This window comes from Dendrobates tinctorius, unplaced genomic scaffold, assembly GCF_039654945.1.
Source record: "Dendrobates tinctorius isolate UK_male_01 unplaced genomic scaffold, ASM3965494v1 ptg000216l, whole genome shotgun sequence".
Taxonomy (NCBI): Eukaryota; Metazoa; Chordata; class Amphibia; order Anura; family Dendrobatidae; genus Dendrobates; species Dendrobates tinctorius.
In genome coordinates this window covers 4148962-4171602 of record NW_027361883.1, presented here as the reverse complement: position 1 = coordinate 4171602, position 22641 = coordinate 4148962, and the positions used below count along the sequence as shown (strand labels likewise).

The 22641-nt window shown below is 56.5% G+C and overlaps 1 protein-coding gene across 2 annotated transcripts; it reads left to right on the top strand.

Moving 5' to 3' along the window:
* Nucleotides 1-4165: 4165 nt before the first annotated feature.
* NAGK (N-acetylglucosamine kinase) lies at nucleotides 4166-19981 on the top strand. 2 transcript variants are annotated; one of them, XM_073555081.1, is made up of 10 exons: nucleotides 4166-4304; nucleotides 6155-6239; nucleotides 12924-13022; nucleotides 16556-16697; nucleotides 17353-17463; nucleotides 17548-17660; nucleotides 17823-17910; nucleotides 18290-18387; nucleotides 18691-18769; nucleotides 19235-19981. In XM_073555081.1, exons 1-10 carry the CDS (start codon nucleotides 4282-4284, stop codon nucleotides 19423-19425), a joined length of 1029 nt encoding a protein of 342 aa, XP_073411182.1. In that variant the 5' UTR covers nucleotides 4166-4281; the 3' UTR covers nucleotides 19426-19981. The 2 variants fall into 2 exon arrangements, with proteins under 2 accessions (XP_073411182.1, XP_073411183.1); XM_073555082.1 differs by lacking the exon at nucleotides 18691-18769.
* Nucleotides 19982-22641: the final 2660 nt, after the last annotated feature.

The following is a 22641-nucleotide window of genomic DNA, read 5'->3' as shown; positions in this document are numbered from 1 at the left end:
CCCGGCTCCACCATCCCGCCTGTGTCCGGCTCCACCATCCCGCCTGTGCCCGGCTCCACCATCCCGCCTGTGCCCGGCTCCACCATCCCGCCTGTGCCCGGCTCCACCATCCCGCCTGTGTCCGGCTCCACCATCCCGCCTGTGCCCGGCTCCACCATCCCACCTGTGCCCGGCTCCACCAACCCGCCTGTGCCCGGCTCCACCATCCCGCCTGTGCCCGGCTCCACCATCCCCCGCCTGTGTCCGGCTCCACCATCCCCCGCCTGTGTCCGGCTCCACCATCCCCCGCCTGTGTCCGGCTCCACCATCCCGCCTGTGTCCGGCTCCACCATCCCCCGCCTGTGTCCGGCTCCACCATCCCCCGCCTGTGTCCGGCTCCACCAACCCGCCTGTGCCCGGCTCCACCATCTCGCCTGTGCCCGGCTCCACCATCCCCCGCCTGTGTCCGGCTCCACCATCCCCCGCCTGTGTCCGGCTCCACCATCCCCCGCCTGTGTCCGGCTCCACCATCCCGCCTGTGTCCGGCTCCACCATCCCCCGCCTGTGTCCGGCTCCACCATCCCGCCTGTGTCCGGCTCCACCATCCCGCCTGTGCCCGGCTCCACCATCCCGCCTGTGCCCGGCTCCACCATCCCGCCTGTGCCCGGCTCCACCATCCCGCCTGTGTCCGGCTCCACCATCCCCCGCCTGTGCCCGGCTCCACCATCCCGCCTGTGCCCGGCTCCACCATCCCGCCTGTGCCCGGCTCCACCATCCCGCCTGTGCCCGGCTCCACCATCCCGCCTGTGCCCGGCTCCACCATCCCGCCTGTGCCCGGCTCCACCATCCCGCCTGTGCCCGGCTCCACCATCCTGCCTGGCTCCACCATCCTGCCTGTGTGTGCCCTCTGTGTCGTCTGACACTTGGCACATGAGACATGGTGACACACGTGCCGGGCCGAGCCTCACACAGCATGAAACAATGCAATTTTACTCTGCCTATACAAAAGGGGAAAGATAAGTATATTGTGGTGGCATCATACTGTCTAAATATCAGTGGAGGATATGATACTGTGTGATAACCACTAGGGGGCATTATACTGGCTGAGAGGCACTGTAGAGGCATCATACTGGGTTAGAAACTCTGGGGGTCATCATACTATGTGACGGGCACTGTAGGGGTATCTGACTGTGTGAGAAGAACTCTGGCAGTATCATACTGTGTGAGGGGCGCAGTGGGAGTATCAAACAGATTTCAGGGCAGGAGCCGGGGGCAGGCGGTGAGGGGCAGGGCAGGAGCCGGGGGCAGGCGGTGAGGGGCAGGGCTGGAGGCGGGGGCAGGCGGTGAGGGGCAGGGCTGGAGCCGGGGGCAGGCGGTGAGGGGCAGGGCAGGAGCCGGGGGCAGGCGGTGAGGGGCAGGGCAGGAGCCGGGGACAGGCGGTGAGGGGCAGGGCAGGAGCCGGGGACAGGCGGTGAGGGGCAGGGCAGGAGCCGGGGGCAGGCGGTGAGGGGCAGGGCAGGAGCCGGGGACAGGCGGTGAGGGGCAGGGCAGGAGCCGGGGACAGGCGGTGAGGGGCAGGGCAGGAGCCGGGGGCAGGCGGTGAGGGGCAGGGCTGGAGCCGGGGGGGCAGGCGGTGAGGGGCAGGGCAGGAGCCGGGGGCAGGTGGTGAGGGGCAGGGCAGGAGCCGGGGACAGGCGGTGAGGGGCAGGGCAGGAGCCGGGGGCAGGTGGTGAGGGGCAGGGCAGGCGGTCAGGGGCAGGGCTGGAGCAAGGGGCAGGCGGTGAGGGGCAGGGCAGGAGCCGGGGGCAGGCGGTCAGGGGCAGGGCTGGAGCAAGGGGCAGGCGGTGAGGGGCAGGGCTGGAGCCGGGGGCAGGCGGTGAGGGGCAGGGCTGGAGCCGGGGGCAGGCGGTGAGGGGCAGGGCAGGAGCCGGGGGCAGGCGGTCAGGGGCAGGGCAGGAGCCGGGGACAGGCGGTGAGGGGCAGGGCAGGAGCCGGGGACAGGCGGTGAGGGGCAGGGCAGGAGCCGGGGGCAGGCGGTGAGGGGCAGGGCAGGAGCCGGGGACAGGCGGTGAGGGGCAGGGCAGGAGCCGGGGACAGGCGGTGAGGGGCAGGGCAGGAGCCGGGGGCAGGCGGTGAGGGGCAGGGCTGGAGCCGGGGGGGCAGGCGGTGAGGGGCAGGGCAGGAGCCGGGGGCAGGTGGTGAGGGGCAGGGCAGGAGCCGGGGACAGGCGGTGAGGGGCAGGGCAGGAGCCGGGGGCAGGTGGTGAGGGGCAGGGCAGGCGGTCAGGGGCAGGGCTGGGGTGAGGGGCAGGGCAGGAGCCGGGGGCAGGCGGTCAGGGGCAGGGCTGGAGCAAGGGGCAGGCGGTGAGGGGCAGGGCAGGAGCCGGGGGCAGGCGGTGAGGGGCAGGGCAGGAGCCGGGGACAGGCGGTGAGGGGCAGGGCAGGAGCCGGGGACAGGCGGTGAGGGGCAGGGCAGGAGCCGGGGGCAGGCGGTGAGGGGCAGGGCTGGAGCCGGGGGCAGGCGGTGAGGGGCAGGGCAGGAGCCGGGGGCAGGTGGTGAGGGGCAGGGCAGGAGCCGGGGACAGGCGGTGAGGGGCAGGGCAGGAGCCGGGGGCAGGTGGTGAGGGGCAGGGCAGGCGGTCAGGGGCAGGGCTGGAGCAAGGGGCAGGCGGTGAGGGGCAGGGCAGGAGCCGGGGGCAGGAGGTCAGGGGCAGGGCAGGAGCCGGGGGGCAGGCGGTGAGGGGCAGGGCAGGAGCCGGGGGCAGGCGGTCAGGGGCAGGGCAGGAGCCGGGGGCAGGCGGTCAGGGGCAGGGCAGGAGCCGGGGGCAGGTGGTGAGGGGCAGGGCAGGCGGTCAGGGGCAGGGCTGGAGCAAGGGGCAGGCGGTGAGGGGCAGGGCAGGAGCCGGGGGCAGGCGGTGAGGGGCAGGGCAGGAGCCGGGGGCAGGCGGTGAGGGGCAGGGCAGGAGCCGGGGGCAGGCGGTCAGGGGCAGGGCAGGAGCCGGGGGCAGGCGGTGAGGGGCAGGGCTGGAGCCGGGGGCAGGCGGTCAGGGGCAGGGCAGGAGCCGGGGGCAGGCGGTGAGGGGCAGGGCTGGAGCCGGGGGCAGGCGGTCAGGGGCAGGGCTGGAGCAAGGGGCAGGCGGTCAGGGGCAGGGCAGGAGCCGGGGGCAGGCGGTGAGGGGCAGGGCTGGAGCCGGGGGCAGGCGGTGATGGGGAGGGCTGGAGCCGGGGGCAGGCGGTGAGGGGCAGGGCAGGAGCCGGGGGCAGGCGGTGAGGGGCAGGGCAGGAGCCGGGGGCAGGCGGTGAGGGGCAGGGCTGGAGCCGGGGGCAGGCGGTCAGGGGCAGGGCTGGAGCAAGGGGCAGGCGGTCAGGGGCAGGGCAGGAGCCGGGGGCAGGCGGTGAGGGGCAGGGCTGGAGCCGGGGGCAGGCGGTCAGGGGCAGGGCAGGAGCCGGGGACAGGCGGTGAGGGGCAGGGCAGGAGCCGGGGGCAGGCGGTGAGGGGCAGGGCAGGAGCCGGGGACAGGCGGTGAGGGGCAGGGCTGGAGCCGGGGGCAGGCGGTCAGGGGCAGGGCAGGAGCCGGGGACAGGCGGTGAGGGGCAGGGCTGGAGCCGGGGGCAGGCGGTCAGGGGCAGGGCAGGAGCCGGGGGCAGGCGGTCAGGGGCAGGGCTGGAGCAAGGGGCAGGCGGTGATGGGGAGGGCTGGAGCCGGGGACAGGCGGTGAGGGGCAGGGCTGGAGCCGGGGGCAGGCGGTGATGGGGAGGGCTGGAGCCGGGGGCAGGCGGTGAGGGGCAGGGCAGGAGCCGGGGGCAGGCGGTGAGGGGCAGGGCAGGAGCCGGGGGCAGGCGGTGAGGGGCAGGACTGGAGCCGGGGGCAGGCGGTCAGGGCAGGGCTGGAGCAAGGGGCAGGCGGTCAGGGGCAGGGCAGGAGCCGGGGGCAGGCGGTGAGGGGCAGGGCTGGAGCCGGGGGCAGGCGGTCAGGGGCAGGGCAGGAGCCGGGGACAGGCGGTGAGGGGCAGGGCAGGAGCCGGGGGCAGGCGGTGAGGGGCAGGGCAGGAGCCGGGGACAGGCGGTGAGGGGCAGGGCTGGAGCCGGGGGCAGGCGGTCAGGGGCAGGGCAGGAGCCGGGGGCAGGCGGTCAGGGGCAGGGCTGGAGCCGGGGGTAGGCAGTGTGGGCCTGGATCCGGAGGCAGGAGTAGGGGCAGGTGGTGAGGGGCAGGGCTGGGGGCGGGCGGTGTGGAGCAGCCGCCGCTGTCACTTCCTGCCGTCTGTCAGCTGATCCGCGGTCACATGATCCTCCCGCAGACGCCATGGTGCACGGAGGAGTGGAGGGGTGAGGCGGGAGCGTGGTGTAGCCTGTCCGGTTGCCTCACACTGACATGGTGGCTGCGCTCTCAGCTCCTCAGTGTCGGGCTGGCCGGTGACTGATTCTGGGGGCCCACACCTCAGTCTGTAGTGTCGGGCTTGCCGGTGACTGATTCTGGGGGCCCACACCTCAGTCTGTAGTGTCGGGCTGGCCGGTGACTGATTCTGGGGGCCCACACCTCAGTCTGTAGTGTCGGGCTGGCCGGTGACTGATTCTGGGGGCCCACACCTCAGTCTGTAGTGTCGGGCTGGCCGGTGACTGATTCTGGGGGCCCACACCTCAGTCTGTAGTGTCGGGCTGGCCGGTGACTGATTCTGGGGGCCCACACCTCAGTCTGTAGTGTCGGGCTTGCCGGTGACTGATTCTGGGGGCCCACACCTCAGTCTGTAGTGTCGGGCTGGCCGGTGACTGATTCTGGGGGCCCACACCTCAGTCTGTAGTGTCGGGCTGGCCGGTGACTGATTCTGGGGGCCCACACCTCAGTCTGTAGTGTCGGGCTGGCCGGTGACTGATTCTGGGGGCCCACACCTCAGTCTGTAGTGTCGGGCTGGCCGGTGACTGATTCTGGGGGCCCACACCTCAGTCTGTAGTGTCGGGCTGGCCGGTGACTGATTCTGGGGGCCCACACCTCAGTCTGTAGTGTCGGGCTGGTCGGTGACTGATTCTGGGGGCCCACACCTCAGTCTGTAGTGTCGGGCTGGCCGGTGACTGATTCTGGGGGCCCACACCTCAGTCTGTTGTGTCGGGCTGGGTGGTGACTGATTCTGGGGGCCCACACCTCAGTCTGTAGTGTCGGGCTGGCCGGTGACTGATTCTGGGGGCCCACACCTCAGTCTGTAGTGTCGGGCTGGCCGGTGACTGATTCTGGGGGCCCACACCTCAGTCTGTAGTGTCGGGCTGGTCGGTGACTGATTCTGGGGGCCCACACCTCAGTCTGTAGTGTCGGGCTGGTCGGTGACTGATTCTGGGGGCCCACACCTCAGTCTGTTGTGTCGGGCTGGTCGGTGACTGATTCTGGGGGCCCACACCTCAGTCTGTTGTGTCGGGCTGGTCGGTGACTGATTCTGGGGGCCCACACCTCAGTCTGTAGTGTTAGGCTGGTCGGTGACTGATTCTGGGGGCCCACACCTCAGTCTGTAGTGTCGGGCTGGTCAGTGACTGATTCTGGGGGCCCACACTTCAGTCACATACACTATTACCTGACAGACATTTTGGGCCGCACCGGTCCATGTCTCTTCCGCACGGAGGAGGCCGTGGGCTGTGACCTGAGACTCCGGGGCTTCTGCTCCATCTCCCGGGAAGAGGCCGCAGATTGTCCCAGCGGAAACTTCCCAGGATCTGATCTCATAGCCGGAGTGTATTATATATACACCCACATGGCTCGGATGTCACTGAGGCTCCTAGGGGGAGAGAGAGGCGTCACACGGAGGCTCCTGGGGGAGGGAGGGATGCGTTACGTGGAGGCTCCTGGGGGGAGGGGGGCGTTACACGGAGGCTCCTGGGGGGGAGAGAGGCGTCACACGGAGGTCCTGGGGGAGGGGGGGTGTCGCACGGAGGCTCCTGGGGAGGGAGGGATGCGTTACGCGGAGGCTCCAGGGGGGGTCACGCGGAGGCTCCTGGGGGGAGGCGTCACACGAAGGTTCCTGGGGGAGGGGGGTGTCGCACGGAGGCTCCTGGGGGGAGAGAGGCGTCACACGGAGGCTCCTGGGGGGGGTGTCACACGGAGGCTCCTCGGGGGAGGGGCATCGCTTGGAGGCTCCTGGGGGGAGGGACCACACGCTGGGGCCCCTTCTAATGACTCCTCTGTTCCTCTCCAGGGGGGGCACACACTCCAGAGCCGTGCTGATCTCAGAGGATGGCCGGATCCTGTGTGAGACGGAGGGACCCTGCACCAACCACTGGGTGAGACCCCGAAGGGGATTACTGGGGGCGGGGACTGTCCGGGACTGCAATGGTTACATAGCTCCACACACCGCCTAGTGGCCGTTCTTGGGTACTGCAGTTCGGAGCATTCGCTTGCGTTTTTTCCCTAGTTTTCAGCAGTAATCTTTGTGTTACTTGTGGCCCCTGAATAGACGGTTGATATCTGAGGGCCCCGGGGCCGGTGACGACCCGAGCGAAGGCTAACAAGAATTCTATGTGAATCATCAGCTCCTGTACACAAGCAACCCGTCGTCTGCAGAGAGCTGGAGGGAGGCATCGATGTTACCAGGCAGCACGTTGGCGCGGGATAAGCTGGCGATAATATGCAGTCGTATTAACCCCTTCCTGACACGGGTGCTGGTCAGGAGCTGCGCTGCACAGCCGCGAATGGAGCGAGCTCTGACCCCTGCTGCTCATCTGCACGCTGCTGACAATCATTTATGCGGTGCGATCGTGGTGGGGGTCTATGGGTTGTCGGTGCCTCTGGCTCCTGCCCCGTGGGGACGCCCATTGTACCTCCGATATACCACGGGGTTCTGGTCCCCTACAGGGACTAAGAAATAAAGTAACAATCCGTTTTTCTGGTTTTTGTTTCTTTTGGATCTTGAGCCTCCACGAGAAAACTCAGTAAAAAGCAGATAAAATGGGGTCAAAAATATCAGCCGGGCGCAAGAGAAAAAAGCCAGAACATGTCCGAGTGTCAGAACATCGGCGAATACAGTAAATTACGTTTTTTATTTTATTTTTTTTTACAAATTTCAGAATTTTTTTTAATCATTTAAATGTATATAATAAAACAGTGCCGGTCTGGTGTCGCTGTCCGTGTGCCGACCGGCAGATTATTTATACAGAACAATAAATGTAAAATCGGAACCTAAAAATGCACTTTTTATTCAGTCGCCATGACAGCTCCACGAGAGAGGGGATCCGCCCTTCGGGGACAGGAAACCTACAGACGTAAAAAGGGCGGCCCTCTCTCCCGCCTCAGTTGGTTTCCTGTCCCTGACAGGGTATCCCTTCAGACATACCTCTCAGGAGTCCGGATGAAATCCCATGCCCGGCAGGCCGATTCAGGCAGCCGGGGTCCCCTGCCTCGGTCTGTCCGGAGTATTGGAAACGCCGCACAACAGGGGGACTGTTGGTGCAGGCAGCAGCACGTGGAAGGAGGCCTTCAGGGGGAGAGCCTGCTTCTGGGGGCCCGACGCCAGTACCGGGTAGGTAGCTCTGGGCAGTCCCTCCTCATCCGATACTGGGGGGGGCGGCGGTTGCCTTCGACGGGGGGAGCGGGCCTGGGGGCATCCACGGCGTAGCCCGAGGCGTCTGCTTCCGCCGGAGGTGGGGGCCGTTGGTTCACGGGCGCGGACCGGTGGCGCGGCCTGGTCGCGCCTTATGACTCGCCGGACGTGCGCTGTGGGCCGCGGCTGTGGCATTGGGTGTGCGCCTCTGGGGGGAGGGCGGCCATGGCGAGTGCGTGCGCGGCGGCGCACGCCCGGTCGGGGGTTTCCGGTCCCCGCCGCGGACACGGTCGGGGGGGGAGGAGCTGGACATCAGGGGGTACTCGGCAGGCCTGGATGAGGGACACCTGTGAGCCCCATAGGGGGAGGTACCGGGGGTTGGCCGGCAACTTAGCTGCCTCAGAGCAGCTGCGAGGCGCTTCTGGCCCTGTGTTGTTTGATAATGGCGTCGCAGGAGCGGGCTGAGGCTCTGGACGAGCATCCACAGACGCAACCTCAGCCTGTAGAAAAATCCCAGCAGCGGTCTAGCAGCAGCAGCCGCTCTGAGAAACAGATCTACTCAGAAGGCGAGACCAGAAAAGTCCACGAGCCGTAATGGATCGGTGGCTCTGATGGACCCCCCCACAGAACCCGGTACTGCGCCGTTCAAAGCCAGGGTAAGTGAGCTGCGAGGAAGTTCACCGTGGTGATTTTCTGTTTCCCCTTATGTTCTCTCTCTCCATTCTGCCAGGGGAAAAAGTGCTCTGGGAAAAGCAAGCACAGAGAGTGTGCGGAATGCAGGGTTCCCCTCCCGGACGGTCAGGGAAGGAAGTTATGTAAACCCTGCATACATCGCCTAGTCACAGAAGAGACCGCTGACTTTACCTCCAGTATACGGGAGATAGGCAGGAGGTTAGGGGTTCGGTTAGATCCCTATCTCCAGACACGGGGTTCAGGGAGAAATCCCCTAGATCCCCCATTCTGGTCTCCGATAGCGACTCGCAGGAGTTAAAATCAGATTCACCCTCATCATAATCTGAAGCCAGATCAGGCCACTCCTGTTTTCCACTAGAACGAGTCAATCATCTAGTAAAGGCGGTAACCACCACAATGGGGATTGAGGAGACTCCGACAGAGAAGTCAGTACAGGATTCGCTGTTCCGGGGATTGGACCGAAAAAATCGAAGGTCCTTCCCATTGGTAGACAAAATTAGTGCCCTTATTACAAGGGAGTGGAAAAAAACCGAAAGGAAAGGCTCCCTACCTCCTGCCTTCAAAAGAAGGTATCCAATTGAGGAAACAGCTTCGTCCTCATGGGACAAAGCCCCAAGATTGGACGCGGCTATCGCCAAAGCGTGCAAAAAGACGTCTCTACCTTTTGAGGACCTTGGTAGCTTAAAGGACCCGCTGGACAGGAAGGCAGATGTGTTCCTCAAAGGAACCTGGGAAACATCAGCTGGAGCCCTACGGCCAGCGATCACTGCCACGTGCACTGCCAGGTCCTTAATGGTATGGTTGGACCAGGTGGAAGAGCAGCTTAGAGATAGGGTCCCAAGACAGGACATTCTTTCCTCCCTCTCTACAGCCCAGGGAGTGGCGGCCTTCCTCTCCGACGCGTCGGCAGACTCTGTGAAGTTAGCAGCCAGATCCGCGGGGCTCTCCAATGCCGCCCGTAGGGCCTTGTGGCTCAAATGTTGGCCAGGTGACATGCAGGCCAGATCAAAGTTATGCGGTATCCCATGCGAAGGGGTTTACTTATTTGGTAAAGTGCTTGATGAACTGTTAGAGAAAGCTGGCGACAGCAAGAAACGATTCCCCTACTTAGGAAGACGGCCTTACAGACGAGACTCCTTCATAAGGTGGTTTGACCGTAGGAGAACAACAAGAGAAAGACCCAGATATGACACCAGGAGGAAAGGTAGGGGGTATATGTTTAATACCCCTCGAGACCGCAGCGATCTGAAATGACTGCCGGACCGGGTGGGGGGGAGGTTGTTGTCCTTCTACCCAGCCTGGTCTCGTATTTCAAACAGTCCTTGGATACGGAACATTATCAGAGCAGGACTGAGGTTTGAGTTCCAGCAGACTCCTCGTGAGAAGTTTCTTCTAACCCCTATCCGTTCTTCATCTACAGAACAGAAGGCGCTGGAGGTGGAGATCCAGGATCTTCTCCAGAAGGGTGTCTTGGTGAAGGTTCCTGAGCTACAAAGAGGTAAGGGGTTCTACTCCCCCCTCTTTCTAGTCAAGAAGCCAGACGGCTCCTTCCGCACCATTATTAATCTCAGAAGCCTTAATAAATTCATTGAAATTCACTCTTTCTAAATGGAGTCTGTAAAATCGGCGGTAAAATTGCTATTCGGTGGGTGCTTTATGGTTGTCTTAGACCTTAAAGACGCCTATTATCATGTCCCAATACACGCAGATCATCAGCAATTTCTAAGGTGGCTATTTCACTGGGCGGAATTATAGGCCATTTCCAATACAGGGCACTTCCCTTCGGGGTGGCAGTGGCACCCCGGGTCTTCACAAAGATAATGGCGGAGGTTATGGCTCATTTGCACGAACAAGACATTCTCGTGATCCCCTATTTAGACGATCTACTAATTGTGGGGCACTTGGAATCTCACTGCACCACCCAATTAGGGAGTGTAATATCCAGCCTTCAGGGTCTAGGTTGGATCATTAATTTTAAGAAGTCACGACTGCAGCCCCTAAAAGTCCAACAGTTCCTTGGCCTTATCCTAGACTCTGATATACAGGCGTGTCGGTTACCAGAGTCTAAAGTATTCAACATTCAGCGACAGATACTCAGGGTAATAGACAATCCATCGATTACTCTTAGAGGGGCAATGTCACTGTTGGGCTCACTTACAGCGTGTATACCAGCAGTACTCTGGGCCCAATTCCACACCAGAACCCTGCAGTGGGCCATTTTACACAACACCCGTCGGCTAGAAGGTCGCCTCGAGGGTAGTTACCTTATCCAACGACACCATTCAGTCCCTATGTTGGTGGTCGCTGATTCCAAATCTGCGTAGGGGAGTTCCCTGGGTAAACCAGATCTCCCGAATTCTAACCATGGATGCTAGCCCCAGGGGCTGGAGAGCTCATATGGGGGATAGGTGGGTCCAGGGAACGTGGACACCGTCAGAACAGAAATTTTCCTCTAACCTTAAGGAGCTGTTAGCCGTGGAGCCGGCTGTAAGTGCTTTCCTCATGTCCCTACAGGGCGAACACGTCAGACTATTCTCAGACAACCAGGTAACTGTAGCCTACATTAACCACCAGGGGGGAACCCGGTCCAGGCCCTTAATGGATGTGGCGAATCGTATCTTTCAGATCGCCGAGGGTCACCTTCTATCCCTTACAGCCCTCCATTTAAAAGGAAAACAAAATTTAACAGCCGATTTCCTAAGTCGCAACAGGCTCAAACAGGGAGAGTGGGCACTAAAGAGGTCCATCTTCAGACAGATTGTACACAGATGGGGACTCCCAGATATAGATTTGTTCACCAGCAGAAGGAACAGACAGCTCCCTACGTTTTGTTCTCTGAATCCCAGAGATAACCTGTATGTAGTGGACGCTCTCCTGATCCTGTGGAGCTTCGACCTGGCGTATGCCTTCCCCCCCCCCCCCCACTGAATCTGATGGTACTGAGGAAGATCCGGGAGGACAGGGCTCACGTTATCTTAGTAGCCCCTTTCTGGCCCAGGAGGCCATGGTTTCCTTGGCTGAGGAAGATGGATTCTCCCAGAGGTCCCGGACCTTCTATCCCAGGGTCCAGTGTATCACCCACGGGTTTCCAACTTACACCTGGCGGTGTGGAGTTTGAGGGGGAGCTAAGGGGGAGGGGGTTTTCCCGGGGACTAGTCGACACCCTATTAAAAAGCAGGAAAGCCTCCACGACAAATATCTATGCCAGAGTCTGGAAAAGATTCCTATCAGTCTCAGGGGCGGAGGTTGGTCAGAAAATCCGCATTGACCAGATACTGGAATTCCTTCAGAAAGGGTTGGAGATGGGTCTAGCCACAAATACGCTTAGAGTCCCGGTTTCGGCTCTAGGGGCATTTTACAACTGCAACCTTGCAAACAATTACTGGGTGGCAAGATTCATTAAAGCAGCAGTGAGATCCAGACCCATCATTAAACATAAGCTGGTTCCATGGAACCTCAACTTAGTTTTATCAGCCCCTTTGAGCCTATTGATTCTGTCCCCATAAAAACCTTTTCCTTCAAGACTGCCCTGTTGGTTGCCCTAACGTCAGCCAGGAGGGTGAGTGATCTCTCTAGGATACCTCCATACACCCAGTTTGGAGAAGATAGGGTCACCTTAAAGCCAGACCCCTTGTATCTGCTCAAAGTTCCACAGACTACAAGAAATAGTCCTCCCATCCTTCTGCCCGAACCCCACTAGCCCGACCGAGCAGAAGCTCCATTCCCTAGATGTAAGACGGTGCCTCCATAGTTACATTGCAGCCACAGAACCATGGAAAAGGGACAATGCCGTTTGCATCTTTTCAGGGAGCCAGAAAAGGACTTAGTGTCCAAAAACACCCTAGCTAGGTGGATTAGGGAGGCAATTTCTTTTGCTTATACAGCAGGTGGGCTGGAGATTCCGGAAGGCATACAAGCGCACTCTACTCGGGCCGTGGCAACATCCTGGGCAGAGAGATCGGAAGTATCCATCGAGGACATATGTAAGGCAGCCACGTGGTCCTCTCCATCCACGTTTTTTAACCACTATAGATTGGATTTAGGCGGGTCCGCCGACCTCACGTTTGGGAGAAAGGTGCTTGAGGCAGCTATCCCTCCCTAGAGCTCTCCTCATCTCTGTAATTCTCTCGTGGTGCTGTCTTGGCGACTGAATAAATCCTCTGCTACTTAGCGGTAGCGGTGTTTTTCAGGAGCCCATGACAGCACCTTTACATTCCCTCCCTCTGCTCTCACGTCTTGGATCAGCACCTTTTTTCAGTTAAAACGTTAGTCACAGGGGTGAAGAATATTTAGTTTGTCTGTGTCTATATGAATTGCTACTAACCAGGGCGGTCCTCTCATGCTCTGTAATCCAACTGAGGCGGGAGAGAGGGCCGCCCTTTTTATGTCTGTAGGTTTCCTGTCCCCGAAGGGCGGATCCCCTCTCTCGTGGTGCTGTCATGGGCTCCTGAAAAACACCACTACCAGTAAGTAGCTGAGCATTTTTTTTTTTTTTTCACCATTTCGCCACAGTTGGATTTTTCCCCCCATTGACTGGTATGTAGTAAATTAACCCTCATTATGGCTGCGAAATCTGCATCCCATCGGTGGCACCTTAGGTAGCAATCAGAGATTTCTGGGGATCGGACATGTTCAAGAATCCGACATGTCTGATCGTTAGTTCTTCTGGTGAAGGAGAGGCTGATGGTCGCTCGGTGTTTCGGGGGCTGTTTCCACTTCTGCTCTTGTCTTTCAGTTGATCGGCACGGACAGATGTTTGGAGGTGATCAATTCCATGGTGACGGAGGCTAAACAGAAAGCCGGGCTGGACCCCCATGTTCCCATCAAAAGCCTGGTAAGAGCAGAGAGGTGGGAGCCATGAACCGTCCTTACGTCAGGTGTTTCTGCAGCCCAAAAAAAGTATTGCGCTATCCTCCTTCTGCTGCTTAGTGCCCGTAGGAAGCGGATCTGGTCCCGCCACGTCCATAAATGTCCGATCAATCGACCTATACGGTAAATGGCATAAAAAAAGAAATTGAAACACCAGATTTGTGGTTTTCCTGTGGCGACACTTCTCACATTATATGTACCGCAGGATGATGAGTATAAAATCATCGGCTCGGCGCGATAAACACAAGCCGCCGCACTGGGCATCGGCAGAAAAATAAATCCGTCACAGGAAAATGGTGACACCGGCAACTGCGATTATCTACAGTCCGGTGTCGCCAGAATATAAACACGTTAACTTCACAAAGTATCTAGAGATATACATGATTGAGAGAATAGTTCTAGAAGTCTAGAAACAGCAAGTGTAAAAAAGCAAGAAAACGGGGAAATGTCATCTGGTTAAAAAAAAAAAATCACCAAACGAAAATTGATGGTAAAACCGCAGTACGGCTGTAACGGGCGGCACAGCACCACTCCTGGCGTCCCGTAGCCCGGGTCTCTAGGGGTCGTACCGCAGTCAGCCCTGGCATTTGTAGCGCACAGGTCCATGTCGTGCTTACCTCTTCACCATATTGGGGTGGTTGTTACCTATAGAAACTGGCTGCAGGAAATGAAGACCGCCACCTATATTTCCAATACCGCCATATAACATTGCAATAGAACAAATATCCAGTAGTGATAATACCGCCATACTGATCCGTGAGCAAAACCTCTGCCCTAGGACTGATCTCACCGCCAACGCCACACAGTGACCGTGTAATGGTAATGACTGGAGATCTACACTATATATATATATATATATATATATATATATATACAGTGCCTACAAGTAGTATTCAACCCCCTGCAGATTTAGCAGGTTTGATAAGATGCAAATAAGTTAGAGCCTTCAAACTTCACACAAGAGCAGGATTTATTAACAGATGCATAAATCTTACAAACCAAAAAGTTATGTTGCTCAGTTAAATTTTAATACATTTTAAACATAAAAGTGTGGGTCAATTATTATTCAACCCCTAGGTTTAATATTTTGTGGAATAACCCTTGTTTGCAATTACAGCTAATAATCGTCTTTTATAAGACCTGATCAGGCCGGCACAGGTCCCTGGAGTTATCTTGGCCCACTCCTCCATGCAGATCTTCTCCAAGTTATCTAAGTTCTTTGGGTGTCTCATGTGGATTTTAATCTTGAGCTCCTTCCACAAGTTTTCAATTGGGTTAAGGACAGGAGACTGACTAGGCCACTCCAACACCTTGATTTTTTCCCTCTTGAACCAGGCCTTGGTTTTCTTGGCTGTGTGCTTTGGGTCGTTGTCTTGTTGGAAGATGAAATGACGACCCATCTTAAGATCCTTGATGGAGGAGCGGAGGTTCTTGGCCAAAATTTCCAGGTAGGCCGTGCTATCCATCTTCCCATGGATGCGGACCAGATGGCCAGGCCCCTTGGCTGAGAAACAGCCCCACAGCATGATGCTGCCACCACCATGCTTGACTGTAGGGATGGTATTCTTGGGGTCGTATGCAGTGCCATCCAGTCTCCAAACGTCACGTGTGTGGTTGGCAGCAAAGATCTCGATCTTGGTCTCATCAGACCAGAGAACCTTGAACCAGTCTGTCTCAGAGTCCTCCAAGTGATCATGAGCAAACTGTAGACGAGCCTTGACATGACGCTTTGAAAGTAAAGGTACCTTACGGGCTCGTCTGGAACGGAGACCATTGCGGTGGAGTACGTTACTTATGGTATTGACTGAAACCAATGTCCCCACTGCCATGAGATCTTCCCGGAGCTCCTTCCTTGTTGTCCTTGGGTTAGCCTTGACTCTTCGGACAAGCCTGGCCTCGGCACGGGAGGAAACTTTCAAAGGCTGTCCAGGCCGTGGAAGGCTAACAGTAGTTCCATAAGCCTTCCACTTCCGGATGATGCTCCCAACAGTGGAGACAGGTAGGCCCAACTCCTTGGAAAGGGTTTTGTACCCCTTGCCAGCCTTGTGACCCTCCACGATCTGGTCTCTGATGGCCTTGGAATGCTCCTTTGTCTTTCCCATGTTGACCATGTATGAGTGCTGTTCACAAGTTTGGGGAGGGTCTTAAATAGTCAGAAAAGGCTGGAAAAAGAGATAATTAATCCAAACATGTGAAGCTCATTGTTCTTTGTGCCTGAAATACTTCTTAATACTTTAGGGGAACCAAACAGAATTCTGGTGGTTTGAGGGGTTGAATAATAAATGACCCTCTGAATAAACTTTTCACAATTTAAAAAAAAAATTAAACAAAGAAATAACATTCTTTTTTGCTGCAGTGCATTTCACACTTCCAGGCTGATCTACAGTCCAAATGTCACAATGCCAAGTTAATTCCGAATGTGTAAACCTGCTAAATCTGCAGGGGGTTGAATACTACTTGTAGGCACTGTGTGTATATATATATATATATATATGTGTGCTTGGACTGTTCTCCCTGACTGTCATCTCCATTTTTATTCCGCCACGACTACTTCCTCCATCCATAGCTCTATTCAGCCCAGACCGCCACGACTACTTCTTCCATCCATAGCTCGTCCCTACAAAATGTAACACAGAAACCTCCATGACATAATGTTTTTCCAGGACCAGCGCCCTATATACTAATATTGCCACATAGTGCCCTGTACAGTAATATTACCCTCCCTGTGTGCCGCACACAATAAAGCGCCCCCTGTGTGCCCCTACACAGCACTAATGTTCCTCTATAGTGCCTCCTTATAATAATGCCCTCCCTCTACCGTGCCTCCTTATAATAATGCCCTCCCTCTACCGTGCCTCCTTATAATAATGCCCCCTCTATAGTGCCTCCTTATAATAATGCCCCTGAGCAGGGGCGCACATACTGTAGTAATCAAAGGACTCCTTTTTTTGAAAATCCCTATCCCGTCACACAGGCTCGGTAACAGAAGGGCAGACCTCCCGCCTTTAAGACAAGGATGTATTACGCCACTTAGTTATTTCGCTACTACTGATGCCCCGTAGTGTTCTCGTCCACTGTGATACTCCTTCCATGGCCCTCATAAAGTATGATGACCCCAAAACATGCCCCAGCACAGAATAATGTTCCCACATAACTCCCCCCACACAGTATGATGGTCAGCCCCCCACCTACAGAGCATAATGGTCTTCACAGCCCCCCACCTACAGAGCATAATGGTCACCCCAGCCCCCCACCTACAGAGCATGATGGTCACCCCAGCCCCCCACCTTTAGAGCATGAGGGTGACCATGCACAGTATGATGGTCTCCCTCAAACCCTCCATATAGTATAATAGTCCCGTCACAGCCCCCCATCCGGCACTTACCAGAATGGCCAGTCCGTTCCTCACTGCAGTAAATGGGGTCATTCCTCCTCCCTTCATCCCCTGCTGGAGATGTGTCTGGGCGCATGATAGCGGCACTATTTTTATGATTACAGGGCATGTCATTGAGCGGCGGAGACCTGAAAGAAGCCACCAATAAACTGATCGAAGAGATGAGCCGGCGCTTCCCAGAGCTGAGTGAGAACTACCTCATCTGCAACGACGCCATCGGGGCCATGGCCACAGCTACAAAGCTAGGTACGCTCCACAAATGCCCCGCGTTGGTAAAAATGAGGCGCGTGGGTCAAGATGATTTTACAGGTTCTAGAACTGGAGATAACGTCTGTAGTAATTCATAGGAGTGACCCACCAGCACCAGACTCCCCCAAAAACCCTATTATTCCAAATACACGGTCACCAGATGTGGAGTGCGCCAGTATAACATTCTGGGCTCGGTGTCCCGGCACTGGGAAAGGTTGGAGAAGCTTTCCACCAAGGTTGGCCATTTTCTCACACGAGTCCTGGAGGTCTCTTCTGTTCCCATCAGCCAAGATCTGGGGACTGGACCATTACTCTCCATAGTGTTAGCGACGTAGTAAAAATACACTGGAGAGAGGAGGCACAGCTGTGGAGTTCAGATAAGAAAACCGTTCTTGTCGTGTGGGATTGGAATATTGTCTGTCTGCAGCATTCTACAAATTGGACCACGATAACTAACAACCCCTCTGGTGGCCGGACCTTCTAGCTCCAGTAATAAGAGGCATGTATGGTTTGGTGCAGAACTGGCGTAACACAGATCCGAGGCCCCAAAAAATGTTTTTAGATACCTGCTGTTCCAGCAGATGAGCGGATGATGAGAAGCCCCGGGAAGTCTTTGTCTCTGGCCTAATGCTCTACTCTTTGCTTCCTCCAGGGGGCATAGTGCTGATATCAGGGACCGGATCTAACTGCAAACTGGTGAACCCCGATGGTTCAGTGAGCGGCTGCGGAGGCTGGGGGCATCTGATGGGTGATGAGGGATCAGGTAAGAGCGATGCAGCAGAGCTTCTGCAGGAATCTTGGACGTTTCGTGTAAATTGTGCCCTTTCCCGGTGATCTCGTTCTGCAGCGTACTGGATGGCTCACCGTGCCATGAAGATTGTGTTTGACACCATTGACAACCTGGTGGATCCAGAATATGACATCAGCTACGTGCAGGAAGCCATGTTCAGCTACTTCCAGGTAATAATTCTGGCATGTGGATCCTAGAGATGAAGGGTCCAGCGTCTTTATAATTGGGTGTTATATGGATTAGTGGGAGACAACATGGCTACATGGATGTTACTACTGCAGCATCCGTCCGTCATTACTACTCTCGCTCGTGACTGATCTTGGTGATTACAGGTCTCTGAGCGGATGGGGATCCTTACCCACCTCTACCGGACGTTCGAAAAGTCCAGGATAGCGGGATTCTGCCTGAAGTTAGCAGAAGGTAAAGCAAGAAAGACAATTCTTCAGTCCACTGCCGGCTGGCCTCTGTCGTTTGGGTACTGGAGTGGGCCGGCCCCTGTGCTTGGGGCGTCGGTGCGGGCTGGCCCCTGTGCTTGGGGCGTCGGTGCGGGCTGGCCCCTGTGCTTGGGGCGTCGGTGCGGGCTGGCCCCTGTGCTTGGGGCGTCGGTGCGGGCTGGCCCCTGTGCTTGGGGCGTCGGTGCGGGCTGGCCCCTGTGCTTGGGGCGTCGGTGCGGGCTGGCCCCTGTGCTTGGGGCGTCGGAGCGGGCTGGCCCCTGTGCTTGGGGCGACGGAGCAGGTTTACCTCCACGGTGACCTGATGGTCAGGCCTGACAACTAACTCGGTCTTGTCTTTATTTCAGGGGCTAACAAGGGAGACGCCTTATGTCGTTCAGTGTTTCGCTCTGCTGGGGAAATCCTCGCTCGTCATGTCGTAGCCGTGATGCCACAGATTGATGAGGTGAGTGCACGGCGGTGACCTTGTGGTCAGTATGGCAGATGTACTAGGGCCCACTATGCAGCACTTTTGTGGGTATTACGTGGCTTCAATATTTGGGCACTTTTTCGACACGAAGCCATAGATTTTCTTGAGGGACCTGCTGGTGGTACAGGAATCGTGGCCTTGTACTGGACACTGTATGGCGGTATTATTTGTGCACTAGTTTTTTGTGCAGCCTCATTAGTTAGATGGCCTCGGAGCGATAGTAACGTGCAGTGAGGGAGGCCGCGGCTTTACCCGATGTTTCCACCGTTCTACTTTCAGGTCTTATTCCTGGGGGAGCTGGGTCTTCCGGTCCTCGCTGAGGGCTCTGTGTGGAACAGCTGGGATCTTCTAAAAGACGGTAATTTTTGTTACAGTTTTTCGGTATGTTTTATGTTGTGTCCAGACGATTAGATGAACGCAACTTTTTTGACATGACCAGAGGTCTGAGAACGGACTGACGTCCCGGCCGGCAGCTCTGGATGTGATTGGAGCATTTGTGGCACCTGGAGAGTAACCCTCTGTATAGTATTCAGCACTTGTAGGATTAGGAAATCATGAGCCACGTGCCTCATCGCAGACTCTAGTCACATCCAAAGCTGCATAAAAAATATGCCGTTTCTTTTTTTTCCTAGCTTTATTATAATGGGATGAAACAAATCTTTCAGTGTTGGCTCGTACCACTGTGTTTGTCCATATGGCACTTAGTTTCCATCTTTGGCTGTGACTGGAGAAGAGGATATGATGTAACTGCTCGTATTAGTATTTGGATGGTTACACAATGGTGGTACTAAGGTGGGTTATTGATGTTCCCTTCCTGCCCTAGGGTTCATCGCGGTCCTGGACAAGGCTCGTAGCGGTCCGCACGGGCGCCATCTTTCCCGATTCAGCCTCCTGAAGTTAAAGCAGTCATCGGCCGTGGGAGGAGCGAGCCTCGGAGCCAAGACCATCGGGATCGATTTACCGATCAACTACCAGGATAACGTCCACGTCTTCTACAGTCACAGTTTTCAATAACTCTGGGGGGGGGTCCTCCGTGCTTTACACTGCAACCAGTGCCATACAGAGATTGCATGGGAAGAAGGTAACACTTTAGGGATTGTGGGACCCCTTTCTCTGGTGGTGGTCCGTCTTTTTGAGGGGGTTTTGTTATTACTGGGTCGTTATTTAGCAGTTTTGGAGAAGACCCTGTAAAATATATAAAATTCTTGTTTACGTCCAGACCTGCAGCACAATGTTCAGAGAACCTGGTCTAGACTGGATGCAATTGTAGCAAACCCTCAGCTGTGGTGACACCAAAGACTGGTTTTCCAGCCTCATTACTTGAATGATTCTACATACGTATGAATGGAACCTCGTAACTTGGCCAGTTTCACTCCAATCACCTCCCCTGCCCCGTCTCATTACTTTACCGGAGAATCAGCAACTTCTACAGTTCATAAAAAAATATATATTCACCTGGATTCTAAAAAAATGTCCAAAATCATCTGGGACAAAGGGAATTTTACATTTTTTTCCCTACTATTTTTTATGTTTCTACTTCAATGTTTGATTAAAGAGAATGTATCATCAACGATTCAATCACTTATATCAGTAAAAACGGTAAATCTGATGTGTTTGTTCCATAAAGAAAGGAACCTGGTAATCTGAGGAGGAGGGCGGTCCCATAATCCATTCTATCCTGATCCCTACCTGTTATTTTTTTATATCTGCCTTTCCTGGCAAAGATCTGGTCTTCAGTGCAAAAGTTTGTGAACCTTTAGGATTCATACATCAAGGTGACATTAGACTCTAGTCTTTGCAATCAATGGGATAAGAATCAGGTGTGAGTGGGCGACCTGTTGTAAGGACGGGAATCTAGTCTGATAACACAGTGGCACGAACCAAGGATATTTCTGAGCACCTCATAAGAGAAGATGCTGATCGGACCGGGAAAGGTTACACAACCATCTTCAAATGGTTTTTTTTATTCAGTTTCCATGACAGCACCACGAGAGAGGGGATCCGCTCTTCGGGGACAGGAAACCTACAGATATAAAAAGGGCGGTCCTCTCTCCCGCCTCAGTTGGTTTCCTGTCCCTGACAGGGGACCCCTTTAGACGTACCTCTCAGGAGTCCGGATGAAATCCCATGCCCGGCAGGCCGATTCAGGCAGCGGCGGTCCCCTGCCTCGGTCTGTCCGGAGTACTGGAAGCGCCGCACGGCAGCAGCAGGTGGAAGAAGCCTTCGGGGGGAGAGCCTGCTTCTGAAGGCCCGACGCCAGTACCCGGTAGGTAGGTCCGGGCAGTCCCTCCTCGTCCGATCCCGGGGGAGGTTGCCTTCGGCGGGGGGCGAGCCCGGGGGCAGGGCGTCTGCTTCCGCCGGAGGTGGGGGGCCGCTGGCTCACGGGCGCGGCTTGGTCGCGCCGTATGACGCGCCGGACGGGCGCCGTGGGCCGCAACTGTGACGTCAGGGGTGTGCGCCTCTGGTGAGGCTGGGCGGCCAGGGCGCGCGGCGTGCTCCTGGTCGGGGTTTCCGGTCCACGCCGCGGTCGGGGAGGGGAGGAGCCGGACATCAGGGGGTACTCGGCAGCAGGGCTGTGGAGTCGGAGTCTGAGTCGGTGCTCATTTTGGTGGAGTCGGAGTTGGAGTCGGTATAAAATGGAGCGACTCCGACTCCTAAAATATATAATAAATTGGGTACAGTAATTCAATGCAGGATGTGCTGAATATTTTTTCATAGGAGTTTGGGAAAGTTATGAAATGTCCTATAAATGGCTGTTCTATTCCTGATCTAAGGCTACATTCACACACAGCGTTTTTCCTGTGTTTTTTGAGGATACGTTTTTCAGCTGCAAAAGCTGATCATCTTTTTAAAAAACCGCATCACCTGAAAGGTTTTTGAGCTCATAGATAATGTTTTCAATAGCAAAAGCAGATTAGAAATCTGCTCTATCTATCCATTTATCCATATCTGTCTATCCATATCGTATCTGTACCAAAAAGAATGAAAACCGGGTAGTACACCAATATATATTCTGTTCTATCTAAATGTCTTGATTATTGTATCATAGAAATGATTAAATGTCTGAGGTTCACATTGTACTACAATACATTTTTCACTTAAATATAAGCAATATGTGTGGGAGTCGGAGTCGGTGTAAGGGAAATTGAGGAGTCGGAGTCGCAGGTTTGGCTTACCGACTCCACAGCCCTGCTCGGCAGGCCTGGATGAAGGACACCTGTGATTCCCATAGGGGGCGGTTCCGGGGGTTGGCCGGCTACTTAGCTGCCTCAGAGCAGCTGCGAGGCGCTTCTGGCCCTGTGTTGTTGGAGAATGGCGTCGCAGGAGCGGGCAGAGCCTCTGGACGAGCATCCACAGATGCAGCCTCAGCCTTGAGAAAGACCCCAGCAGCGGTCTAGCAGCAGCAGCCGCTCTGAGAAACAGGTCTAGTTAGAAGGCGAAACCAGAAAAATCCACGAGACGTAAAGGATCAGCGGCTCCGGTGGACCCCCCCACAGAACCCGGGGAAAAAGTGCTCTGGTAAGAGCAAGCACAGAGAGTGTGCAGAATGCGGGGTTCCCCTCCCGGACGGTCAGGGAAGGAAGCTATGTAGACCCTGTATACAGCGCCTTGTCACAGAAGAGAAACCGCTGACTTTACCTCCAGTAAACGGGAGATAGGAGGTAAAGGTGGGGGGGAGGGCTGACAAAAGGAGAATATCGTGTCCCCTCTGCCCAGGGGTGCAGCCTGTGGGCTGATGCATTAGGGACATGCATCTCACATGGAACCTATTATAGTAACACGGCTCCCCTTTTCAGCGACGCGATCGGCAGACACAGTCTGATCCCGATCTGGCTTCAGATGATGATGATGGATCGGATTTAAACTCCTGCAAGTCGCTATCGGAGACCAGCATGGGGGATTTCTCCCTGAACCCCATGTCAGAGATACCCCTAACCGCCATTTAGCCGAGTAGCGGTCGATCTGATAGGGCCGTTAGCCAAACCCAGTCCGTCCGGGAAAAGTATATATTGACAGTGGTAGATTATGCCACACGGTATCCAGAGGCGGTTGCGTTACCTAACATACTGGCAGAGACGGTGGCGGCCGCCCTGCTCCAGGTTTTCTCACGGGTTGGATTTCCCCGGGAGATTATCTCGGACCAGGGTACCCAGTTTACAGCAGAGGTGACCAACCAACTGTGGAAGCTGTGCGGCGTAAAGTCCATTAGAAGCGCCCCGTACCACCCGC

Coding starts and splice junctions, on each gene's coding strand:
- NAGK (XM_073555081.1), top strand. CDS start 4,282: ATGGTGCACGGAGGAGTGGAGGG. Junction 17,464..17,547: donor GATGGGTGATGAGGGATCAG/GTAAGAGCGATG, acceptor CTCGTTCTGCAG/CGTACTGGATGGCTCACCGT. Junction 18,770..19,234: donor CTGGGATCTTCTAAAAGACG/GTAATTTTTGTT, acceptor TTCCTGCCCTAG/GGTTCATCGCGGTCCTGGAC.